Genomic DNA, 21,752 nt, shown 5'->3' with positions numbered 1-21,752 from the left:
GTCAAATGCACACATCGGTACTATAACATCAAAACCGGCGAAGACGGCTGGTTCACTACAGGACAGCATTGCTTTCAGTCCCTGGCTGTCATGAAGTCGGCTGAGCTGGAGAGGATGGAGCTGCCGTTTAGAAACGTTCACATGATTGTAAAGAAGTTGATCCCGCCCCAGCTATCAACTTATGACCTGCTGGAAGCCTCAGGTCACGAAGACCATTTTTCATGGACCATTCAGACTCATCTGATGATGAATGTAATGAGGACATTTAATGTCTCTCTCTACACATGTTCTCACACACACACACACACACACACACTTAATAGATAATACATAATATACATAATAATACTTGATAATACACATAATACTTGCATATCAAAACATCAAATGTTTTTCAATGATAAATGTTTTGAATTGGACTTTTAATATTAGAATCAGTTCAGTTGTACTGAATGTTATTTTTCATATACGATTTCATATTGAAAGGGGCTTGAATTTGAGTTCAATAAACAGAATACTCTGCTTATATTTTTGTCTGAATTGGTTCCATGTTTTCATAGAGGGAGCTACCTTAACAGCACTGAATACTTGAGTGCTACTGTACAGATACATTATACGCTGCCATTCATAATTAAACCTAGATCTTCCCAACTTTAACATATCATGGTGAAGAAAAAAACTGCGATTTCCTGGCAACAAAATTGTGGCTAGTGAAAAGGCTGAATGGCTAGTGACTCAGGAAAAACACTAGCCACAGTGGCCGGTGAGCAAAAAAGTTAATGTAAAGCCCTGAGATATATATATATATATATATATATATATATATATATATATATATATATATATAAAACCAACCTCTGGGTGATATTATTCATAAACATGATATTAGTTTCCACTGTTATGCTGATGACACATAGTTGCACGTTTCTGCAAAACCAGATGAGAGACACCAGCTTAACAGAATTGAGGAATGTGTGAAGGACATTAGACACTGGATGCTTATTAATTTCCTTCTGCTTAACTCTGACAAGACTGAAGTACTTGTACTTGGACCACATGCAGCTAGAAGTAAGTTTTCTGATTCCACAGTAACTCTGGATGGCCTTTCTGTTTCTTCACGTGCAGCAGTAAAAGACCTCGAAGTGATTATTGACCCCGGACTTTCATTCGAAACTCAAATCAATAACATTATCCGGTTAGCTTTCTTTCATCTCAGAAATATTTCTAAGAGAAGAAATTCAATGTCACTACACGACGCAGAAAAATTAGTTCATGCTTTTGTTACCTCCAGGTTGGATTATTGTAATGCCTTACTGTCTGGATGTTCCAAGAAGTGCATAAACAAGCTCCAGTTAGTTCAAAATGCAGCAGCAAGAGTCCTTACTAGAGCTAGAAAATGACCCCATCATCCCTGTCTTATTCACACTGCATTGGCTCCCAATCAAATTTCACATTGATTGTAAAATACTATTCTTGACCTTGAAAGCACTGAATGGTCTCATGCCACAGTACCTGAGTGAACTTCTGCTCCTCTATGACCCACCACGCCTACTTAGATCAAAAGGTGCAGGCTATCCCGAGTGGGCTGCATCCCACTCGGGAAGGTGCTGCTCTCATTTCCTGCAGCATAGGTCATAGTCTCAGAACAGGCCTAGTGAATTTCTGACAATCCAGAGCCAAGGCCAGGGAGCAGACGAACAGGCTAAACCGACTGTCTGCTAGCTGCACAGAGTCGTCACTCAGGGTCCACTACATCGAGACTGTGTCTGTTCCTCGAGCTCAACAAAAAGGTAAAAAATGTTCAGAGAGTTTGTTCCAGTAACCTAATCAATATAAAATTAGATCATACTGACTGTACAGCTGCTGCCAGCACCTTTGATCTAAAGGTGGGGCTATTAAATATTAGATCTCTTACATCTAAAGCGCTAATGGTTAATGAACTCATTACTGATCAGGAGTTTAATGTACTTTGTTTAACTGAAACATGGATTAAGCCAAATGAATATATAGCATTAAATGAAGCGAGTCCTCCTGGATACAGTTATATACACCAGCCTCGTCTAACTGGCAGAGGAGGAGGCGTTGCGGTTATTTATAACGATTATCTAGGTGTAACACACAAACCTGGTTATAAATTTAATACATTTGAAGTTCTTCATACTCATATAATGTATGTAGCCTCAAAAAATAAGTCTACCCAGTTAATTCCATTGCTTATTATTTACAGGCCCCCGGGGCCATATTCTGAGTTTCTTTCTGATTTTGCAGATTTTATCTCAGATCTGGTTATTTCCTTCGACAAAGCTTTAGTTGTCGGAGATTTTAATATTCACTTCGATAACCCAGAAGACCCTTTAAAAACAGCGTTTGTGTCCATCTTAGATTCAGTCGGGATTAAGCAGAATGTCATAGGACCGACCCATAATGGTGGTCACACCCTTGATCTAATACTAACATTCAGATTAAACGTAGACAATATAGTCATACTTCCACAGTCTGAAGTTATCTCAGATCATTATCTCATCTCATTCAAACTATGTCTGAGTAATAATATATGCACCTCACCACGCTACTGTATTAAACGTACTTTCACGTCAACTACTACACAGAGCTTTATATATGATCTCCCAGAGTTGTCAACTTTGATTGGGTCACTGTCAGCCCCTGCAGAACTTGATCAGGCAACTGAATGCTTAGAGTCAACATTCCGCCATACTTTAGATAATATAGCTCCTCTAAAAAGGAAAATGGTCAGAGACAAAAAATTAGCACCCTGGTATAATGATGACACTCGCACATTAAAACAGACCACTCGAAAATTGGAACATAAATGGCATCAAACAAAATTGGTAGTGTTCAAATTAGCTTGGAAGGAGAGCTTCCTGAAGTATAGAAAAGTTCTTAGTGCTGCGAGATCAACATATTTCTCCTCCCTAATAGAAGATAACAAAAATAATCCTAGATTCCTATTTAATACTGTAGCAAAATTAACCAGGAATAAGTCCACTATAGACACATGCACACCTGCAGTATGTAGTAGCAACGACTTCATGAATTTTTTTTAATGACAAAATTGAGAATATCCAACAAAAAATTCAAACTACTAAGTTAAGGTCAGACAATCAAAGTGACCTTGTAGTTAACTATATAACTGTATCAGATCATCAGTTAGAATGTTTTACTCCCCTTAAAGAAACGGAATTACTTTCATTAGTCTCTACATCAAAAGCCTCAACTTGCGTACTAGATCCCTTACCTACACGTCTATTCAAACAGATAATGCCTGGAGTAATTGAACTGCTTCTAAAAATAATAAATTCTTCTCTTATGATTGGCTATGTACCCAAATCCTTTAAACTAGCAGTTATCAAACCCCTGAGTAAAAAACCTGACCTTGATCCCTGTCAGCTGTCCAATTATCGGCCAATATCAAACCTCCCCTTTATCTCCAAGATCCTTGAAAAAGCTGTGGCACAGCAGTTATGCTCATATTTACATAGGAATAACATCCATGAAATGTATCAGTCAGGATTTAGACCTCATCATAGCACAGAGACAGCACTGGTTAAAGTAGTAAACGACCTACTGTTGGCGTCTGATCAGGGCTGTGTCTCACTACTTGTGTTGCTTGACCTTAGTGCAGCATTTGATACCATTGATCATTCCATTCTTCTGGATAGACTAGAAAATGGTGTGGGAGTTAAGGGAATGGCCCTCTCCTGGCTCAGGTCTTATCTAACTGATCGTTATCAGTATGTTGATATAAATGGTGATATTTCTAGACGTACCAAGGTAAATTTTGGTGTTCCACAAGGTTCTGTCTTGGGTCCACTGCTTTTTTCTTTATATATGTTCCCTCTGGGTAATATTATTCATAAACATTGTATTAGTTTCCACTGTTATGCTGATGACACACAGTTGTATGTCTGTGGGCAATTCCATGTAAATGTCAACCTCACCATGCAAAAATAAAGCAACATGTAATGCATCAAAACCACTCCCAGAGATATCACCTAGGCCTGTATTTTACAGATGTGAATAAGTTGAACCAATTTGTAACCAACCTAATATGTCACTGTCAGTCTTTCTTATAATGTAAACCCCAAGCTAAAATCAACTTTGATCATGTACAATTCTATATTATTGCCACAAGCCACAGAAACGTATGCTAAAATCCACAAAACAGCAAAACAATAGCCATCCTAAATATTATTTAAGAACTTTGATAGTTTTAGCTGATATTTAGAGAGTTTTTCAAAGGGTTATGGTGGTTAAATTGCTGATTTTCTAAACATATGCCATGTCTATTTCAGACGCGTCACATCCATAACGGAATTTCGTCACATCCATAACGCTGACTTTTCCTTCCAAAACTCTGCATGAAATACAAAATATTTTAAACAAAGGTTTTTTAATATTCACCTTGGACCCCTCTATCAAATGGATATCTCCATTTCGACATTAGGTTTACAATTTCACAGAGTTCGATAAAAATGTACAGTCACCCAAGAAAAGTGATACTTTTTCTGTCACATCCATAACGCATCTTTTATTGGCGTTTTCTGGCATGCCCTAGATGTACTATGGGAATTGTTCTTGTTCTATCACTTCTCCAGTATGGTACAGCCTTAAAATATGCAACACCTGTTTAAATACTGGGAGACAATAAAACATGCACTGGGTCATTTGTTGCCATTTTGAGTTCAAGTGTCACGTCCATAACGCTGGAATTGCCCCTCTGCAAAACCTGATGAGAGACACCAGCTTAATAGAATTGAGGAATGTGTTAAGGACATTAGACACTGGATGCTTATTAATTTCCTTCTGCTTAACTCTGACAAGACTGAAGTACTTGTGCTAGGACCACATACAGCTAGAAGTAAGTTTTCTGATTACACAGTGACTCTGGATGGCCTTTCTGTTTCTTCACGTGCAGCAGTAAAAGACCTCGGAGTGATTATTGACCCCGGTCTTTCATTTGAAACTCACATTGATAACATCACCCGGATAGCTTTCTTTCATCTCAGAAATATTGCAAAGATAAGAAATTTAATGTCATTGCGTGACGCAGAAAAACTAGTCCATGCTTTTGTTACCTCCAGGTTGGATTATTGTAATGCCTTACTGTCTGGATGTTCCAATAAGTGCATAATCAAGCTCCAGTGAGTTCAAAATGCAGCAGCAAGTGTCCTTACTAGAACTAGAAAATATGACCACATCACGCCTGTCTTATCCACACTGCATTGGCTCCCAATCAAATTTTGTATTGATTATAAAATACTACTATTGACCTTTAAAGCACTAAATGGTCTCACACCACAGTACCTGAGTGAACTTCTGCTCCTCTATGACCCGCCACGCCTACTTAGATCAAAAGGTGCAGGCTATCTGCTGGTACCTCGTATAGTGAAGGCTACATCAGGGGGCAGAGCCTTTTCTTACAAAGCCCCACAGTTATGGAACAGCCTTCCAAGTAATGTTCGGGAATCAGACACAGTCTCAGCATTTAAGTCTAGGCTGAAAACATATCTGTTTAGTCAAGCCTTTTGTCAATGGTGTTTATGAGGTAAAGGTGTAGATCTAGAGGGTCCTCAGACATAGTGTTTTGGTAAACTGGGATGTATGGATGCTGTCAGTCCCCACTCGCTTGCTCACTCGAGTTTGTTGACGGTGTAGTGGCTGGCTGCTTTATGTCCCGGGGCTCCCTCATGCCCGTGTTACCTTCTGGCTCTCTCCTTTTAGTTATGCTGTCATAGTTAGTTGCCGGAGTCCCTGCTTGTACTCGGTGCAATATGTATACTGCTCCTACTTATTCAGGTGACATTGGGCATACCTAACAACCTGTGTTTTCTTCCCCCCCCACCCCAAATCTGTCCCTCTGAGTTACATGGAGTCAACAGGAAATCTTTTGGTGGAGACCTCGACTGGCTATCGTAGCCTGCAGGGAATCGGCCGTCAGACTTTCTGTCGCATGTCCCAGACCCGGTGAAATGTAACTGAATTGTCTTGGCCAGCCCTAAGGGTCCCATCTGCATCTCATCATTGCTGAGGAGTGTGCTCCCATCACCCAATCAAGCATCAAGCCAGAGCAGGTCATGATATATTTTTTACCATATTAACATGCCATTGTTGTGTGTTATGCCTGATGTAAAGACTCTCGTCTCTGCGAGCCTACCACACAGATTGAATACTTGTCATTTTTAGGGCATACCTAACAACGTGTTTTCTTTCTCTCTCTCTCCCCCCCCCCAATCTGTCCCTCTGAGTTACATGTTGGTCCTGTGATTGAGATGCTGGCCTCTTCTGCCCCTCGGACCTGCTTGATCCATCCTGGTGCCCTGTGTCTGGTCGGAGTTTTATCGCACCGCTCCTGTGAAGGACGGCCCCATGAGGACAGTTGAGGGTTATACCTGGAGGATGCTCTGGACTCTTATAGTAATGCTTTTATGGCTGAGGACTACAGTTGTCTTGCTAACTTTAGGACTGCAGTTATCATGAACAGTTTTGCACTCAAGTTTCCATCAATGAAGAGTTATAACATCAATGAAACTGTCCTCATGTTAAAACTGTTAATATTATAGTCAGGCTGTCTGTTGTTGCCCAAATGAGGATGGGTTCCCTTTTGAGTCTAGTTCCTCTCGAGGTTTCTTCCTCATGTCGTCTGAGGGAGTTTTTCCTTGCCACCGTCGCCACAGGCTTGCTCATTGGTGATAGATTAGGGATAAAATTAGCTCATGTTTTAAGTCGTTCAAATTCTGTAAAGCTGCTTTGCGACAATGTTTATTGTTAAAAGCGCTATACAAATAAACTTGACTGACTATCTGCTGGTACCTCCTATAGTGAAGGCTACATCAGGGGGCAGAGCCGTTTCTTACAAAGCTCCACAGTTATGGAACAGCCTCCCAAATAGTGTTCGGGAATCAGAAACATTCCATGTTGAAGTCAAGGCTGAGCGCATATCTGTTTAGCCAAGCTTTTTGTTAAGAGTGTTTATGAGGTAAAGGTGTAGATTCATTATATCGTATTATCGTATATTATCGTATTCATTATAATGTACTACTATTGACCTTTAAAGCACTGAATGGTCTCACATCACAGTACCTGAGTGAACTTCTGCTCCTCTATGACCCGCCACGCCTACTTGGATCAAAAGGTGCAGGCTATCTGCTGGTACCTCCCATAGTGAAGGCTACATCAGGGGGCAGAGTTTTTTCTTACAAAGCCCCACAGTTATGGAATAGCCTTCCAAGTAGTGTTCAGGAATCAGACACAGTCTCAGTGTTTAAGTCTAGGCTGAAAACATATCTGTTTAGTCAAGCCTTTTATTAATGGTGTTTATGAGGTAAAGGAGTAGATCTGGAGGGTCCTCAGACAGAGTGTTTTGGTAAACTGGGATGTATGGATGCTGTCAGTCCCCCACTCACTTGCTCGCTCGAGTTTGTTGATCCTGTAGTGGCTGCTGCTTTATGTCCCGGGGCTCCCTCATGCCTGTGCTACCTTCTGGCTCTCCCCTTTTAGTTATGCTGTCATAGTTAGTTGCCGGAGTCCCTGTTTGTACTGAGTGCAAAATGTATACTGTTCCTACTCATCAGGTGACATTGGGCATACCCAACAACCTGCGTTTTCTCTCTTTCTCTCCCCCCATCTGTCCCTCTGAGTTACACGGCAATCCTGACCTCTTCTGCTCCCCAGACCTGCCTGATCCATTCTGATGCCCTACATCTGGTTGGAGTCTCATCACGTCGCTCCTGTGGAGGATGGCCCCATATGGACAGTTGAAAGTCACACTCGGAAGATGCTCTGGACTCTTACAGTAATGCTTTTATGGCTGAGGACTACATCTGACTTGCTAACTTTAGGACTGCAGTTGTCATGAACAGTTTTGCACTCAAGTTTCCATCAATGAAGAGTTAGAACATCAACAAAACTGATTTCATGTTAAAAATGTTAGAATCACATTGTCTCTTATCACCCAAATGAGGATGGATTCCCTTTTGAGTCTGGTTCCTCTCGAGGTTTCTCTCTCATGTCGTCTGAGGGAGTTTTTCCTTGCCACAGGTTTGCTCATTGGGGATAGATTAGGGATAAAATTAGCTCATGTTTTAAGTCGTTCAAATTCTGTAAAGCTGCTTTGCGACAATATCTATTGTTAAAAGCGCTATTCAAATAAACTTGACTTGACTAGAGGGTGAAGAGTGGGGAGCCATTGCTGAGGCCATCAGACAGGAAGTCCTTTATCCAGAGGCAGATGGATTAAGACAGTCTCAGGTCTGTCAGGTTGGACACCAGTCTGTGAGGGAGAATGGTGTTGAATGCTGAGCTAAAGTCCACAAAGAAAAGCCTAGCATAGCTCTTCTGCTGCTCAAGGTGAGTGAGGGCAGTGTGGAGAGTTGTTGCTATGGCGTCCTCTGTAGACCCATTAGCTCTACAAGTATACTGGTGTCTAACATGGGTGGGGGACTTGAGATGATGCAAGTCTGAACCAGTTGCTCAAAGTGCTTCATGATGACGGAAGTAAGTGCCACTGGTTAGTGGTCATTCAGGCTGCTAATGGTCTTTTTTTGGCAATGGAAGATGGTAGAGGACTTCAGGCAGGGTGGGATGGTGGACTGGTATAGGGACTGATTGACTTATGTGACATCCTATGCTCTGTACATAACATGGTTCTAGATGTTGTTTTATTTTACTACAAGATACATGCCTATCAGAAATACTGGACAGAGGTGGTCAATTACTGCAGGAGTCTTGGTCAAGGTGGCTCATTGCTATTTAGCCCCTAATGTTCTCCAAGCTTTAACATTAACAGCCCCATGAGCCTTTGCACTCTGGCAAGGCTCCGTGGAACTGGCAACAACTAAAGCGACTGCCTTTTCTGGTCGCTACATGAATAATCCTCCTCCCTGGAGCCAAATTTATTTTCAAAATGGAATTAAAGGCCATTTACATTAAAAAAAAAAGTGACTACCTACAAACATTTTTAATGAAAAAGTACAGTCATTGTTGTATTTAAAAAATATATTATTTCATGAGCCTGCATGAAAATGCATGGGGTTGCTCAAAATTCCACAGCACACTTCACTTTCTCTCACAGCACACCGGGTATATACTGTCTCATCTCATCATCTCTAGCCGCTTTATCCTGTTCTATAGGGTCGCAGGCAAGCTGGAGCCTATCCCAGCTGACTACGGGCGAAAGGCGGGGTACACCCTGGACAAGTCGCCAGGTCATCACAGGGCTGACGCATAGACACAGACAACTTGAGCACTGAGGTGTTACTAGTATTTTTATTAACAGACAAGTTCCACCACATTGGCTAAAAGAACCGATGTCGGACCGCATTGTGCTCAAACTTGCGATTTACACCACTACTCCACATATCATCTGCAAGAAGAAATTGATATTAATTGGAGCTACCTTCATCTAGTCATCATATTTTGTTACATAAAAATATACAATCTTTATAATAAAATTTATGACAAACTCACAACCAAGGAGTCTCCACTGTTCTTGGCTTCCTCTCGGTTCACCAGCTCTCCCTGGCAGGGGCCGAAGTGTGCACCTACTGGAACAGTCTCCCCCTTATTAAACACTCCCAGGCCTGCATCAGGAATACTGGACTTCTGGATTTCTAGCCCAGGAGGAAGGGTTTGTCTGGCTCGGTCAGGGACTCCCATGGGAACAGGAGTATCGGGGATGAAGAGGGGTGGTCCATGAACCTCGCATTTGTTGAGGAAAAAGGATTTGCAAACTTCACAGTCTAGGAGTAGAGAAAACACAACAGGAAGAAATGAGGCCCAAATGTGTGTGCAATCTGTGTGTGTCTCTCTAAGACCATATACGGTACATTAGTACTGTATAAAGATTATCCTAAGAAAGCTTGCCAGTAAGGTTCACTGAGCATCTGGTTGAGACTAGAGGTGTCCATCAGGACTGGGATCAAACAGGACACAACAAAGTACCAGTATTGGCAAAAAATATGGAAACACCTACCAAAATGACAAAACACCACAATTTGACCTTTTGTTCTCAAGTTCTCTTAATAAACTAAACATTTTCATCATAACAAACAAATGTTACAAGTAACCAGAGTAAATCATTCTAAAATATTATCAATATTTGGTATGGAACCCCTTGACACTGAAGTGCACTGACACGATCAGGCATGCCATCATAAAGTTTATGAATAAAATCAAGTGGAATTGATCTCCATATGTCTTGCAACATTTCCCAGAGCTGTGGCAGGTTTAAAGGAGCCCTTTTCACCTTCTCTCGCTCCATGTAGTTCCAGACTTGCTCAATTATATTCATGTCAGGACTTTGGGCTGGCCAATCAAGAATTGTCAAGCTGACATCTTGTTCTTTGTTTTGTAAATACTGTTTAACCATCCCAGCTGTGTGTTTTGGGTCATTATCTTACTGGAAGATAAAGTTGTTGCCAATGAGAGCTCTTCCAGAAGGCACAGCATGATGGATAAGGATTTGTCTGTACTTGTCAGCAGTGAGGGTCCCATCTAGTTTGTAGAGATGACCAGCTCCATTGTAGGTGATGGCTCCCCATACTTGCAGGACCCCTCCGCCATGTTTTACTGTGGGAGAAATACAGTTTGCCTTGCATCTTTCTCCCTTTCTGCACCTGACTTACTGTTGCATAGCGTTGCCAAATAATTCTAAATTTCTTCTCATCTGAGAACATGACCGTTGTCCACTGCTCAGAAGTCCAACTCCTGTGAATTTTTGCCCAGTTAAATCTCTTCTGCTTATTTCCACCTCTCAACAAAAGTTTTGCACACTGACACATGACCTTTGAGGCCTTCTGCTGAGAGTGTCTTCCTAACCAGGTGTGGGGAGACATCCTTGCCTGTAGCATCTTGGAGGTCCTGTGCCAGTTCCTTGCTGGATTTCTTCCTCTCTCGTAGGGATGGAGTCTTGAGGTACTGGACATCAGCTTTAGTCAACTTTTTCTTCCTTCCTCTGCCTGAAATGTTCTTGAAGTTCCCAGTCTTCTGGTGATGCTTGAGGCATTTCCAGACAGCACTGTGGGTCACATGCAGTTTCTTTGCTATGGCTCATTATGAATGGCCCTCCTCCCGCAAAACTTTCATCCTAATACGCTGCTCTTCTGTAGTTTCTCTCTCTGATGCCATTTCTGCCTGTTGCCTGGCTGTAGTCAGAGGATAAATACTTTTTCTAATGAATTATTTGTAGAGACCACATGATTTAGTTAATGGTTTTCACCTGTGGAATAATTAGCATATCATGGTAGGATTGCCCAACAAGGAGTGATTAAGGTGGTTTTTGGGGCTAAACTAAACAAAAAGAGATACTATTTCCAATATTTTTATGATGTTTATCACACAACGATGGCCAAAACTGCTAGTATTTTCATGGGTAAAGTATAAAATTGTGGTTAAAATGTGTCTCTGTATCTTCATAATGTATTTCAGTTGCCTTCAGTGCAGATTCTGATGTCATTTGCACGGATTAAGTATGCAAAATCGATCTTTTCCTAGGCATTGCCTTATTTTGTGCCAGCACTGTATACGAGTATGAGGTTTTTTTTTTTTTTACTTCCTTGTGGGAGTAAACAAATGGTCAGATACGAAGCTTGCAGGGCAAAATAAAACGAATGTTCATATGACTGTGGCACTGCATGACGTATTTACAGTATTCTCATAGGACTTGCCTGGGCAGGGTTGTTTTAAATTCAGCTACTTGTTTGCTTATCTTCTGGGGAACAGAATTTCCCAAATTTGTTATGAAAATCACCCCTGACTGCTCCCCGGGCACTCTGGTGTGGCTGCCCACTGCTCTGGGTGTGTGCGCACGCGTGTGTGTTCACTGCTTCAGATGGGTTAAATGCAGAGGATGAATTTCACTGTACTTGAAGTGTGCATGTGACAAATAAAAAGTTTCTTCTTCTTCTGTCCACACAGCAAGTAAGAAAGTAAATAAATAAATAGTCCAACGGGGAGGAGAACTTGCAAAACTTCACACAGACAGCAACCAGAGCTTAAAATCGAATCCAGGACCCCGGAGCTGCACCACTGTGATGCCCCAAAATCCGTATATTTGGACTCCTGTCTCTCACAGCCACTGTCTCTTATTGAACATTCCATTCCAGAGGCGTAATGAGGGGCATACTTTCTGTCCCCTATTAAATCACAGCTGGTTGGGATCTTCTGCGAGCTTATGCATGTGGGGAACAGAGCACATAACACTGTCCTCCAGGTGTATTTTGCTATCATGTGACACAGCATGAGCTGCAATTGAAAAAGAGGAGTTTGATGGCTTTACATGTCTTGGAGGAAGTACGTGTTAGCCTTCACTCACATGGTTAGAGAGACCTGGCTAGTGGGTGGATACTAGCAGGTGACCACACTGGACGACAAATGGGTGGAAGAAAGAGGGGGGAAAAACCTATAATCTTCTAATGTGGTGAAGACGTTACGACACATTTATTTAACATTTATGGAAGGAGACCCAGGTATCAGTCAGTAAGTTTCCCAAGATGGAAGAGTCTTCAGGACAGAGGACTTTGTGCTTTCTGGTTTCTCAGTCACACGACATCCCACATATATTTTTTTGTCTCAGAATAAAACACAGGAGTGGCTGGAGAGAATGACAGACATTATGCCACATTAAATGTAAACAGAAACAAATTAAACATTGAATGTGTCATTCATTAATAAATTCAAAATTGCAATAACAAGCAAATCACTATGGTTTGAGGGGAATCATACATTTTGGGCCATGCTGTAACATGAAAATAAAACCATGCAGCATAGATTTTTTTAATACACACCCATCATGTGATATTCCATGCTTTTTTTGTTCAGGTTAACATCCTCGGTTTATAACGACTAAAGTATTTTAAATAAATAAACAAATAAAGTTTCTCTCACTCCTCGCTACCATGTTACACGCTCTGTAAACAAAGTTCATACTTTAATCAATAAAAAATCTAAATTTCAATGTCAATTTGTTGATTAAAATTATAAGAGAGACTGAGGCTACATGCCAAATGTACTGTATTGAACTTTTAGTGCACCAGATAGTGTGCAGGGTAGAATAAACAGCGAGTGTTACTGAGCGCCAGAGTGGCCTAATGTCTTACAGAGATAGTCTTTATCATCAGGATCTTCCACTTTAATGGAGAGACCTTCAGGTGGGTTGTCGAGATCGTCTCCATAGCTGTAGATATTCAGCTCCAGCGTCTCCTCTTTCTTCACACAGGCTTCTGAGGTCTCTCCATCCATGGATGTCTCTGTTTTCATGTCCTCACACAGCTAAAAATCAAACAAATCTGTTAGGGCAGGATGGTATCCATCCCACTCAGGAAGATGCTGCTCTCATTTCTCGCAGCATAGCTCATAGTCTCAGAACAGGCCTAGTTAATCCACGACAATCCAGAGCCAAGGCCAGGGAGCAGACGGACAGGCTAAACTGTGTCTGCTACCTGCACAGAGTCATCACACAGGTTTCATTACATTGAGACTGTGCCTGTTCCCCGAGCTATACAAAAAAGTAGAAATACTCAGTTTGTTCTAATAATCTAATTAATATAAAATTAGATCATACTGACTGTACAGCCGCTGCCAGCACCTTTGACCTACTGTAAAAGCTAAGACTTAAATATGTACTCTCTTATGTCTGAAGCACGAACTGTTAATGAACTTCTTACTGATCAGCAGTTTAATGTACTGTGTTTAAACAGAAACATGGATTAAACCAAAGGAGTCTGTAGCATTAAATGAAACTAGTCCTCCTGGTTGCAGTTATATACACCAGCCTCGTCTAACTGGCAGAGAAGGCATCGTGATTCTTTATAATGATTATCTCAGTATGACACAAAAACCTGGACAGTTAGTATGAAGAACTTCAAATGCATTTGTGGCAGTGGGGGCGTGGCTTAATGTCAGTTTGTGAATGTAGGGCGGGGCCAGGGAAGGTGAGTGGCAAAGTCAATGCACCTGTTGCCAATTAAGTGTGTGTGTGTTTGTTGCAGTGACTGGAGTAGAGCCCTGCACTCCCGCGGGACTCGCGGGACCCACCGCAAAGCAATGCGGCGCGGGACAAATTTTGAAAGCTCATTGCAGGCGCGGGCGGGACCGGAAGTGCACATATGCGGGCACGGGTGGGAGCGGGAGTGCACATGGGCGGGAGCGGGAGTGCACATATGCGGGCACGGGCGGGAGCGCACATATGCGGGCACGGGCGGGAGCGGTGATAAGCTGCAGTCCCGCTAACTAAAAATGTGTTTGAAATAAAATTTATAAATTATTAATTTATATCTATCATATATAATTTGTGCTGGATATTTTATTTGGCATTAATAAAAACATTTTAAGATGCCTAAATTTGCCATTGATCACGCTAACGGGAAATCCTTTGATAACTCTAATGACTCGCCGTTCACACCCAGCTAGCAAGAGAACCATGAGTAAAGTGATTTACTGTTTGAGTTAGTCTACAACTCTAATCAGAGAGACAGGTTACACAGTGACGGTAGGCTTGACTCAATGCTATCCCAGAAATTCTTCCTGTAATATGCAAATTTGGCTGTCCAATCAGAGGCGGCCAAATTTGCATATTACAGGAAGGATTTCTTGGATAGCATTGAGTCAAGCCTACCGTCACTGTGTAACCTGTCTCTCTGATTAGAGTTGTTCACTCATGGTTCTCTTGCTAGCTCTGCTTTGCAATATAAAAAAAAAAAAACAAAAAAAAAAACATTGGTACAAAGCAAGCCCATTCACTTTATGCTGATCAGAGAATTACAATGGTTTCTCATGTGACAAATGTGCGATTTGCTATTAAATATTTTAATTACTTGACAGCACTAATTATTATTATTAGAGACACTACATGCTGAATTCAGAAACAAGGTAAATAACAAACGTGAGCTGTAGATATTTATGCTCAAATCCACTCAAAGTAGGGGGCGGGGCACCATCACGCTGTGTCAAGACAAGAACTTTCCTGAGAAATAACGCGAACATCTGCATCATGCGGGATTTGCGGGCGGGAGCGGGACAAAATATGGCAGGCGCGGGCAGGAGCGGGACTGAAAATCATAATTCTTTGCGGGCGCGGGCGGGAGTGGGACTGCACAATGCGGGCGCGGGCGGTAGGGCTGGGAATCGTTCGGGATTTCCTGGATCGATTCGATTTCGATTCATTAGGTCACGATCCGATTCGATCAGATATCGATTCATGTACATATTGCTGTATTGTCACTTTAAAACTTTTAAATAAAAACTGACCCTATTGACAAACAGCTCCATGTCTGTTTGTGCTTGTATCTGTGTATGTGTAAGAGGGACACACAGAGAGACAAGAGTTCAAGTTTGAAAGAAAGCTTATTTATTTTGGAATGAAACATATCCAGGTTTTATTTGAAGTCTAAATCAAAATTATGACATTTGGTGGCCCTCTTTTAGTTAAATAACATACCCAGGTCTGGGTTTCTGACCACAAAAAAAATAGCTCATCAGTCAAGAAATTATGTTTGACTGATAAGTCTCAGAGTGTAACAAACTATGACATTTGGTGGCCCTCTTTTAGTTAAATAACATACCCAGGTCTGGGTTTCTGAACACAAAAAAAAAAAAAATAGCTCATCAGTCAAGAAATTACTGTCTCGCTTAGATGTTTTCGGCTGGGCAAGACGTAGCGTGGCTCTAACCTCTTTACTAGTAGCCTAAACCCAGCATTTTCGACTACGCTGTAGGGGCGGAGGTCTTTACAAATAAAGATCCCGACTCCCTCTGTAAGGCTCATAGCACGCATATGGCCCTTTTCCACTACCCTTTTTCAGCTCACTTCAGCTCGCTTCAGCCCGACACGGCTCGCGTTTCGACTACCAAAAACCAGCACGACTCAGCTCGTTTCAGCCCTGCTTAGCCCCTAAAACTCGCACCGTTTTGGAGTGGGGCTGAAGCGAGCCAAGCCGTGCCGAGTGAGGTTGGGGGCGTGAGCAGACACTCCCCTGTGCACTGATTGGTGAGGAGGCGTGTCCTCACATGCCCACACACGCCCCATGAGCGCGCTGGGATCTGTAAACACCGCAAACCCGGAAGAAGAATAATTACGAATTACGAGAATTCCTGAAGCCTTATGCGCCTCGCCTCATCTATACGCTCTTGCCAGTATCTGTCCGCGTTGTCGGTGACAACAAGCCACAGCACCAAGACCAGCAACACTAACGACTCCATGTTTATTGTTTACTATTCGGGTCGTGAGACTACTGCTTAAAAGATCACTGAATCAGTGACATACAGAGCATCGTGGACGAGTTCGCGGAGCGCAAGGCTCGTCGTATGCCCTTCAAATAATGCGCGCAGTAGGCTATTGATGTTTTATTATGAGCCATGTACAGTATGTCGCCGAATGTTTTTTTGTTTCTGAGTTACATGTTCGTTTGAAGGACTTAATGTACAAAATAACATAGTTGCACCCCGTAGTGTTGAAATTGGTAAACACAGTGCATTCAGTGAGGTTTGCACCGCCCTCCTTTTATTTCTGACTCTTCCTGTCACCGTTGCAACCTCTGAGCGCTCATTCGTATGCCCTTCAAATAATGTGCGCAGTATAGGCTATTGATGTTTTATTATGAGCCATGTACAGTATCCTAATGTTTTTTGTTTCTGAGTTACATGTTCGTTTGAAGGACTTAATGTACTAAATAACATAGTTGCACCCGGTAGTGTTGAAATTGGTAAACACCGCAGTTGTGGACATTTTGTAGCCTAAAATGATGTTATGATAAGCTTTAATAAAGGGCCCGGTCATTTGCCCCGCCCCCGGCCCGGCTCTGACTTGTTCCGCCACTGTCACTGATGTCACTGTTTGCGCTGCTTAACGACATCACATGACGTCCACCCACTTTCGCTAACTCCACCCAATGTGTCCACCCACTTCCAGCCAGCACGGTTCAGCGCGGTTGTAGTCGAAATGCAACTCCAACAGCCCCGCTCAGCTCGACTCGGCACGGCACGGCTCAGCCGCGTTTGTAGTGGAAAAGCGGCATTAGACTGTGGGGGAAATTTCACACCAAATGCATTTTCAAGTGCCGTCTGCTTCGCGTCAGGTTTAGCACTAGCTGTCTCGGGGTGGTGCCTGGATAAATGGTTTCTTTAGATTGGTGGTATTGCCCAGATATTTTACTTCTATTTGGCACAACTTGCAAACTGCATTCGTTTTGTCCAGTTCGTCTCTGTCCTCATACCGTTTGAAGCCGAAGTGTTTCCACACATCCGACTTCATCCCCGGCGGTGTTTTTAACCGGGCAGCTTCGTCCATCTTCTTGTTTTCTTTATAAGTTTCGTTTTGCCGGCACCCGCTTTTATAGTGCTCCTTGCGCGTTGGAGAAAATAGTCCCTTGCGCGTTCGAGAAAATAGTGTTATAGGCACCTGGAAGAAATCGATTCACATGTTGTTGGATCGATATCGTGTTTTTTTTTTTCGCGTGAATCGATATCAAATCGTGGATCGATTTTTTGACCACAGCTCTAGCGAGCGGGACTGAAAAATCCGACCCCCGCAGACCTCTACTGTGGAGAACAGAAAAAGAGGGAGAGAGCAGAGAGAAGAGATTTCCCCAGACCAAAACACAACTCTGTGTACGCACACGTCTGTGTACCTAAATGGACGTTAAAGCTGAAAAACAACACAAAAAAGGTGTGTGTGAGCGTCATCTCTCGCCTGCCATGCTTCTGTACTCCACCCACATGAGGGACGTATTAGAGTGGTGCCGAAACCCGGGAGTACAGAAGGGAACCACGACATGAAGTCTTCCCCATTGAAGGATCTCATCCATGCCCTCGCTACTGCCCAGCAGAACCAGAATCAAGCGCTGACCGCCCTCCGGAAGGAACAAGAGCAATGCTTTGAAGCCTTGATACTGGCCCAGCAGGAAGATCGCCAAGCGTTCCGGCATCTGCTTGTGTTGTCGGGGACCTCGACCGCAGCGGACCCTCCCCACAGCACCCTCACAAAGATGGGCCCGTACAACGATCCGGAAGGCTTTAATTGCTCACTTCGAGCCAGCAGCCAAAGTGTGGGGGTGGCCAGTTGAGCAGCGCGCAGCATGCCTACTTCCACTCCTGACTGGCGAGGCACAGCCAGCCACACAGCAGCTCGCTGCCGGCAGCCAGCTCATATACACCGACCTGAAGAGAGTCATCCTGCAGTGTGTCGGCCACTCTCCGGAACAACATAGCCAGTGCTTCTGGACATGGACGTTGGAAGAGGTCAGCCAGCCAAACTGCCAGCATTCGACCAATAGCGGCTGAGGGTGGAAGACCATGACACCAACAGGATCATCGATCTGGTGACACTGGAACAGTTTATCGCTCAACTTCCGGAAGGAACGGCAGACTGGGTCCAGCATCATCGCTCAGCGTCCCTGGAGCAAGCCATCAGGTTGGTGGAGGGCCATCTGATGCCGGTTCCGACAGCAGGCGGATGGGTCGCCTCTTCTCCCTTCTCTTCCCGTCCCCACCCCATTCCCCCACGACAGAGAAGGGGGCTGGCTCCCCACAGCTGGCCGGCTCCCCACAGCTGGCCCACCGCACCAGTGGTGTCCTCCTGTATTCTCCTTCCGCGTCTGTGATTGAGGAGTCACACAGTGACTGGAGCAGCCCGGCGGTCCTGGTACCCAAGACTGATAGATCGGTCCGGTTCTTTGTAAACTATAGAAAAAAGTCAACGTGGTGTCTAAATTCGACACATACCCAATGCCTTGCATTGATGAGTTGCTTGATCGGTTAGATGCTGCTCACTTTTATTCAACACTGGATTTAACAAAGGGATATTGAGGTTTTTCACCCACGTGACCTAGGGGTGATAGCATTCCGGCGCCGCGCCGGATTTCCGGCATACCGTGGCTGGGGAAAAAAAAAAATCTAGTTCGCCCATTGTCCTGTGTCATTCTGAGATGCGCAGATAGACAGTAAAGGGAATTCGCATGATATGGAACTAGTGGGAAAAAAGTGCCGTCACGGCATGAATTAGACCCTCATGCATCGTTAGGCTGCCATTTTGGACGTCACAGCTCGAATCAGTTTGAATGCGAGGAAGGCGACAAACGAAAAACATAAAAGAAAAAGGAGCGAGATGCAGAAAACACCTTCACTATCCAGCAACGTAGGGCATTTACAGCGCGAGCAGAGGGAGAGGTATTTGCAAAAATTGAGGTTAGCAGGCTTAGAGAACGACGTTTACCTGCTTCCACCAGGATTTTTCACTGACGTACGGAAGGACACGAAGCCCTCGTCTTTACCTGACTTCGGCCCACATGATCTGTATACCTATGTCGTTAAAAACCCATCGCCATACACAGGTATTGATCTGAAAGTGTATAAGAGTTTGGATGCCTACAAATATTTTGTGTCAGGCTGGGTAACATGCCTACATCAGTGGGTCGTCCCTGGAGCCGATGGTCGCCATCTTATTACAGCTAAGGTTTGTTCACATTTTCATTTACTTTCGGTCCTCAGGATAAACAAAATGTTATTAAATGTCATTGAAATAACTTCTTAGTCTGTTGAGACATGGCCCGTTATAAATTTGCTGTTACCAGGCAATGACCAAGAACTGTATTATTAGGGTCGGTGTCTGTGTTGTAGCAGTGTACTAGCAGCTAGCTGTTAGCACTAGCTAATGTCAACAACATAGTAGCTAGTATGTTACTGTAGCAATGTTTACGTTCAGTCATTTGGATGACTGTTAAAACCTTTCAGTCTCAAGTTTTTCCTTTACTGTATTTACTAGTTTACTGTAATTATGATCTGGCAGTCGTGTAATTATGATCCGGAAATCGTGAGAGTGATGCAGTGGGCGTAGCAGTCGCTATTGCAGGAGTTGTACTGTACTGTGTGAATGTATGACTTGCTATGACGCTCCGATGCTATGATCATGTGTGTGTTTGAGAGACAGAGAGAGAGAGAGAGAGCAGCCCCTCCCCCATCTGCTCCCTGACTGGAGCTGGTTGCCTTGGTGACGGTGCACAGGTCGAGGCAGAGACATAAGATTACAGGCAGAGAGAGCTTTTTCTCAGATTTCCTTCTTCTCGAACAACAACGATTTACACGAAAATGAAAGGAGGTATTCACAAAATTCTTTCATATTGAGCGCTACAAGGCTCTCATGAACACATTGATGTAATTTTTTGTCCCTAGTGTAAAAAATGTGGACAACAGAGCGAGTTGAAAACAACTGACATTTCTGATTTTGTAGTAAAAGCACTGTCGGGATTATAATGGGAGTCAATGGAGCAGTTGGGCTGTGAACCTGTCACTTTGAGGCTTCTTGTGCGAAAACTGTAAATCCTATCGTTTAGGTAGACACATCGTGTGAATCAAGACAAGTGTGACTCCAACTTTTGAGAAAATTGTGTGTGTAGAGTGCAGAGCATTTTTTAAGGATTTTCCACTAGGAGACCAACTGGTCTGGGCAATACAATCACAGGCCCCAGAGTCCATGCGGCTGCACCGCTGCGGCATATTCTGTGATGCAAAATGGTTCACCAATCACCATACAGACAAACACACTACAGTGACTACGTTTACATGCACATCCAAATCGAGCTGCTGTCGGTAATCGAGCTGAAGGTCCCAGCAGGGTGCCAGAGAAATCCAATCCTACATGCACACAATGAAATCGGGCTATTGTGTGAGGTGCATTGTGCACCCAAGCCACAGGTGGCGCTACACGCCCCATCGTGTTGGTACACTTCCAGTTGTCGTCATGAAGAAGAGCTATTCAAGAGTGTAAACAAAGTTATCAGTTCTGTGTTCTCCATTGCGCGTTTTTCTCCCGTCCATGAATTTTAATATATTCAACTCCTTAAGCTGAATGAGCATGAACTCTTTCTCCTCATTGCTCCAGAAGTGCACGTTTCTGCTTGCCTGTGGCGGTGGGGGCGTGGTCAAGCGCCGGTCTGTGACAGGAGGGCGGAGCCAGGGAAGGTGAGTGGCAGAATAACGGTACACCCGACGGTAATTAACCTGTGTTTGTGTGTCTTCCCAGTAACCACGCCCTATTTAAGGAGGCAGAGGGAGAGCAGAGGGGAAAGCTCATCCCAGGACTAGAACACTGCGCGCGTGCGTGCTTCTCTCAAGAATAAAAGTAGGCTGTTAAACTGAAAAGTCTGACAATAAAAAGCCTATTAGTACCAGAAGCTTTGTCCTGCCGTCCTCTGTGCTCCACCCACACTTCAGAGAGCTCTACATCCACATTTTCTCTTCTTCATTTGTTCCTCCTGACCTCTTCTGCTGCTCGCTACTACTGTTGTCATGCCGACCGAGGCTGTTGTGTTTCCCGCTTGTGGTCTCGTCACTTGTCACTTCCGGAAGTAGCTCGACAACTAGCTCGATAGGGTATACATGCACAAAGTAGCTCGGCAGAAATCGCATAAACTAGGTCGTGTAGCTCGATTCCGAGAAATCAAGTTCGGTTCAATTTCAGCCGAATTAAGGTGTATACATGGCATTTTGAACTTCGATTTCAGTCGAGCAACGGCAGAAATTCGATTCTCTCTATGTGCATGTAAACGTAGTGAGTGACTACACAGCTATCAAGAGCAATTACCAAGCACAAATGTTACAGGGGCAAAGACAGGTTTTTAATTTGGGCACCATGGCGAGCTTAAACTTTTTTTTTTTACTATTTTCGCGCGTAGCGTGCCGAAAATTTTTGACGTATCATTTTTTTGTAATTTTTTTAACCAATTATAAATATATCGAGCAAT

At 43.3% G+C, this 21,752-nt stretch overlaps 1 protein-coding gene across 1 annotated transcript in view; it reads right to left on the bottom strand.

Annotated features, from left to right (window-relative positions):
• Window positions 1–21,752, bottom strand: part of LOC132867691 (zinc finger protein 345-like) — a 52,549-nt gene that overhangs the window by 29,629 nt on the left and 1,168 nt on the right. The window contains exons 2-3 of the mRNA XM_060900702.1: window positions 13,116–13,287; window positions 9,487–9,758 (exon numbers count right to left, since the gene is read on the bottom strand). Coding sequence (XP_060756685.1) covers window positions 9,487–9,758; window positions 13,116–13,287 — 444 coding nt within the window. The remainder of the gene's footprint in view (window positions 1–9,486; window positions 9,759–13,115; window positions 13,288–21,752) is intronic.

Source organism: Neoarius graeffei, chromosome 19 (genome assembly GCF_027579695.1).
Source record: "Neoarius graeffei isolate fNeoGra1 chromosome 19, fNeoGra1.pri, whole genome shotgun sequence".
In the NCBI taxonomy this organism is placed as follows: Eukaryota; Metazoa; Chordata; class Actinopteri; order Siluriformes; family Ariidae; genus Neoarius; species Neoarius graeffei.
The sequence above is the reverse complement of the archived record's forward strand: the minus strand, read 5'-3'. Positions and strand labels throughout refer to the sequence as shown.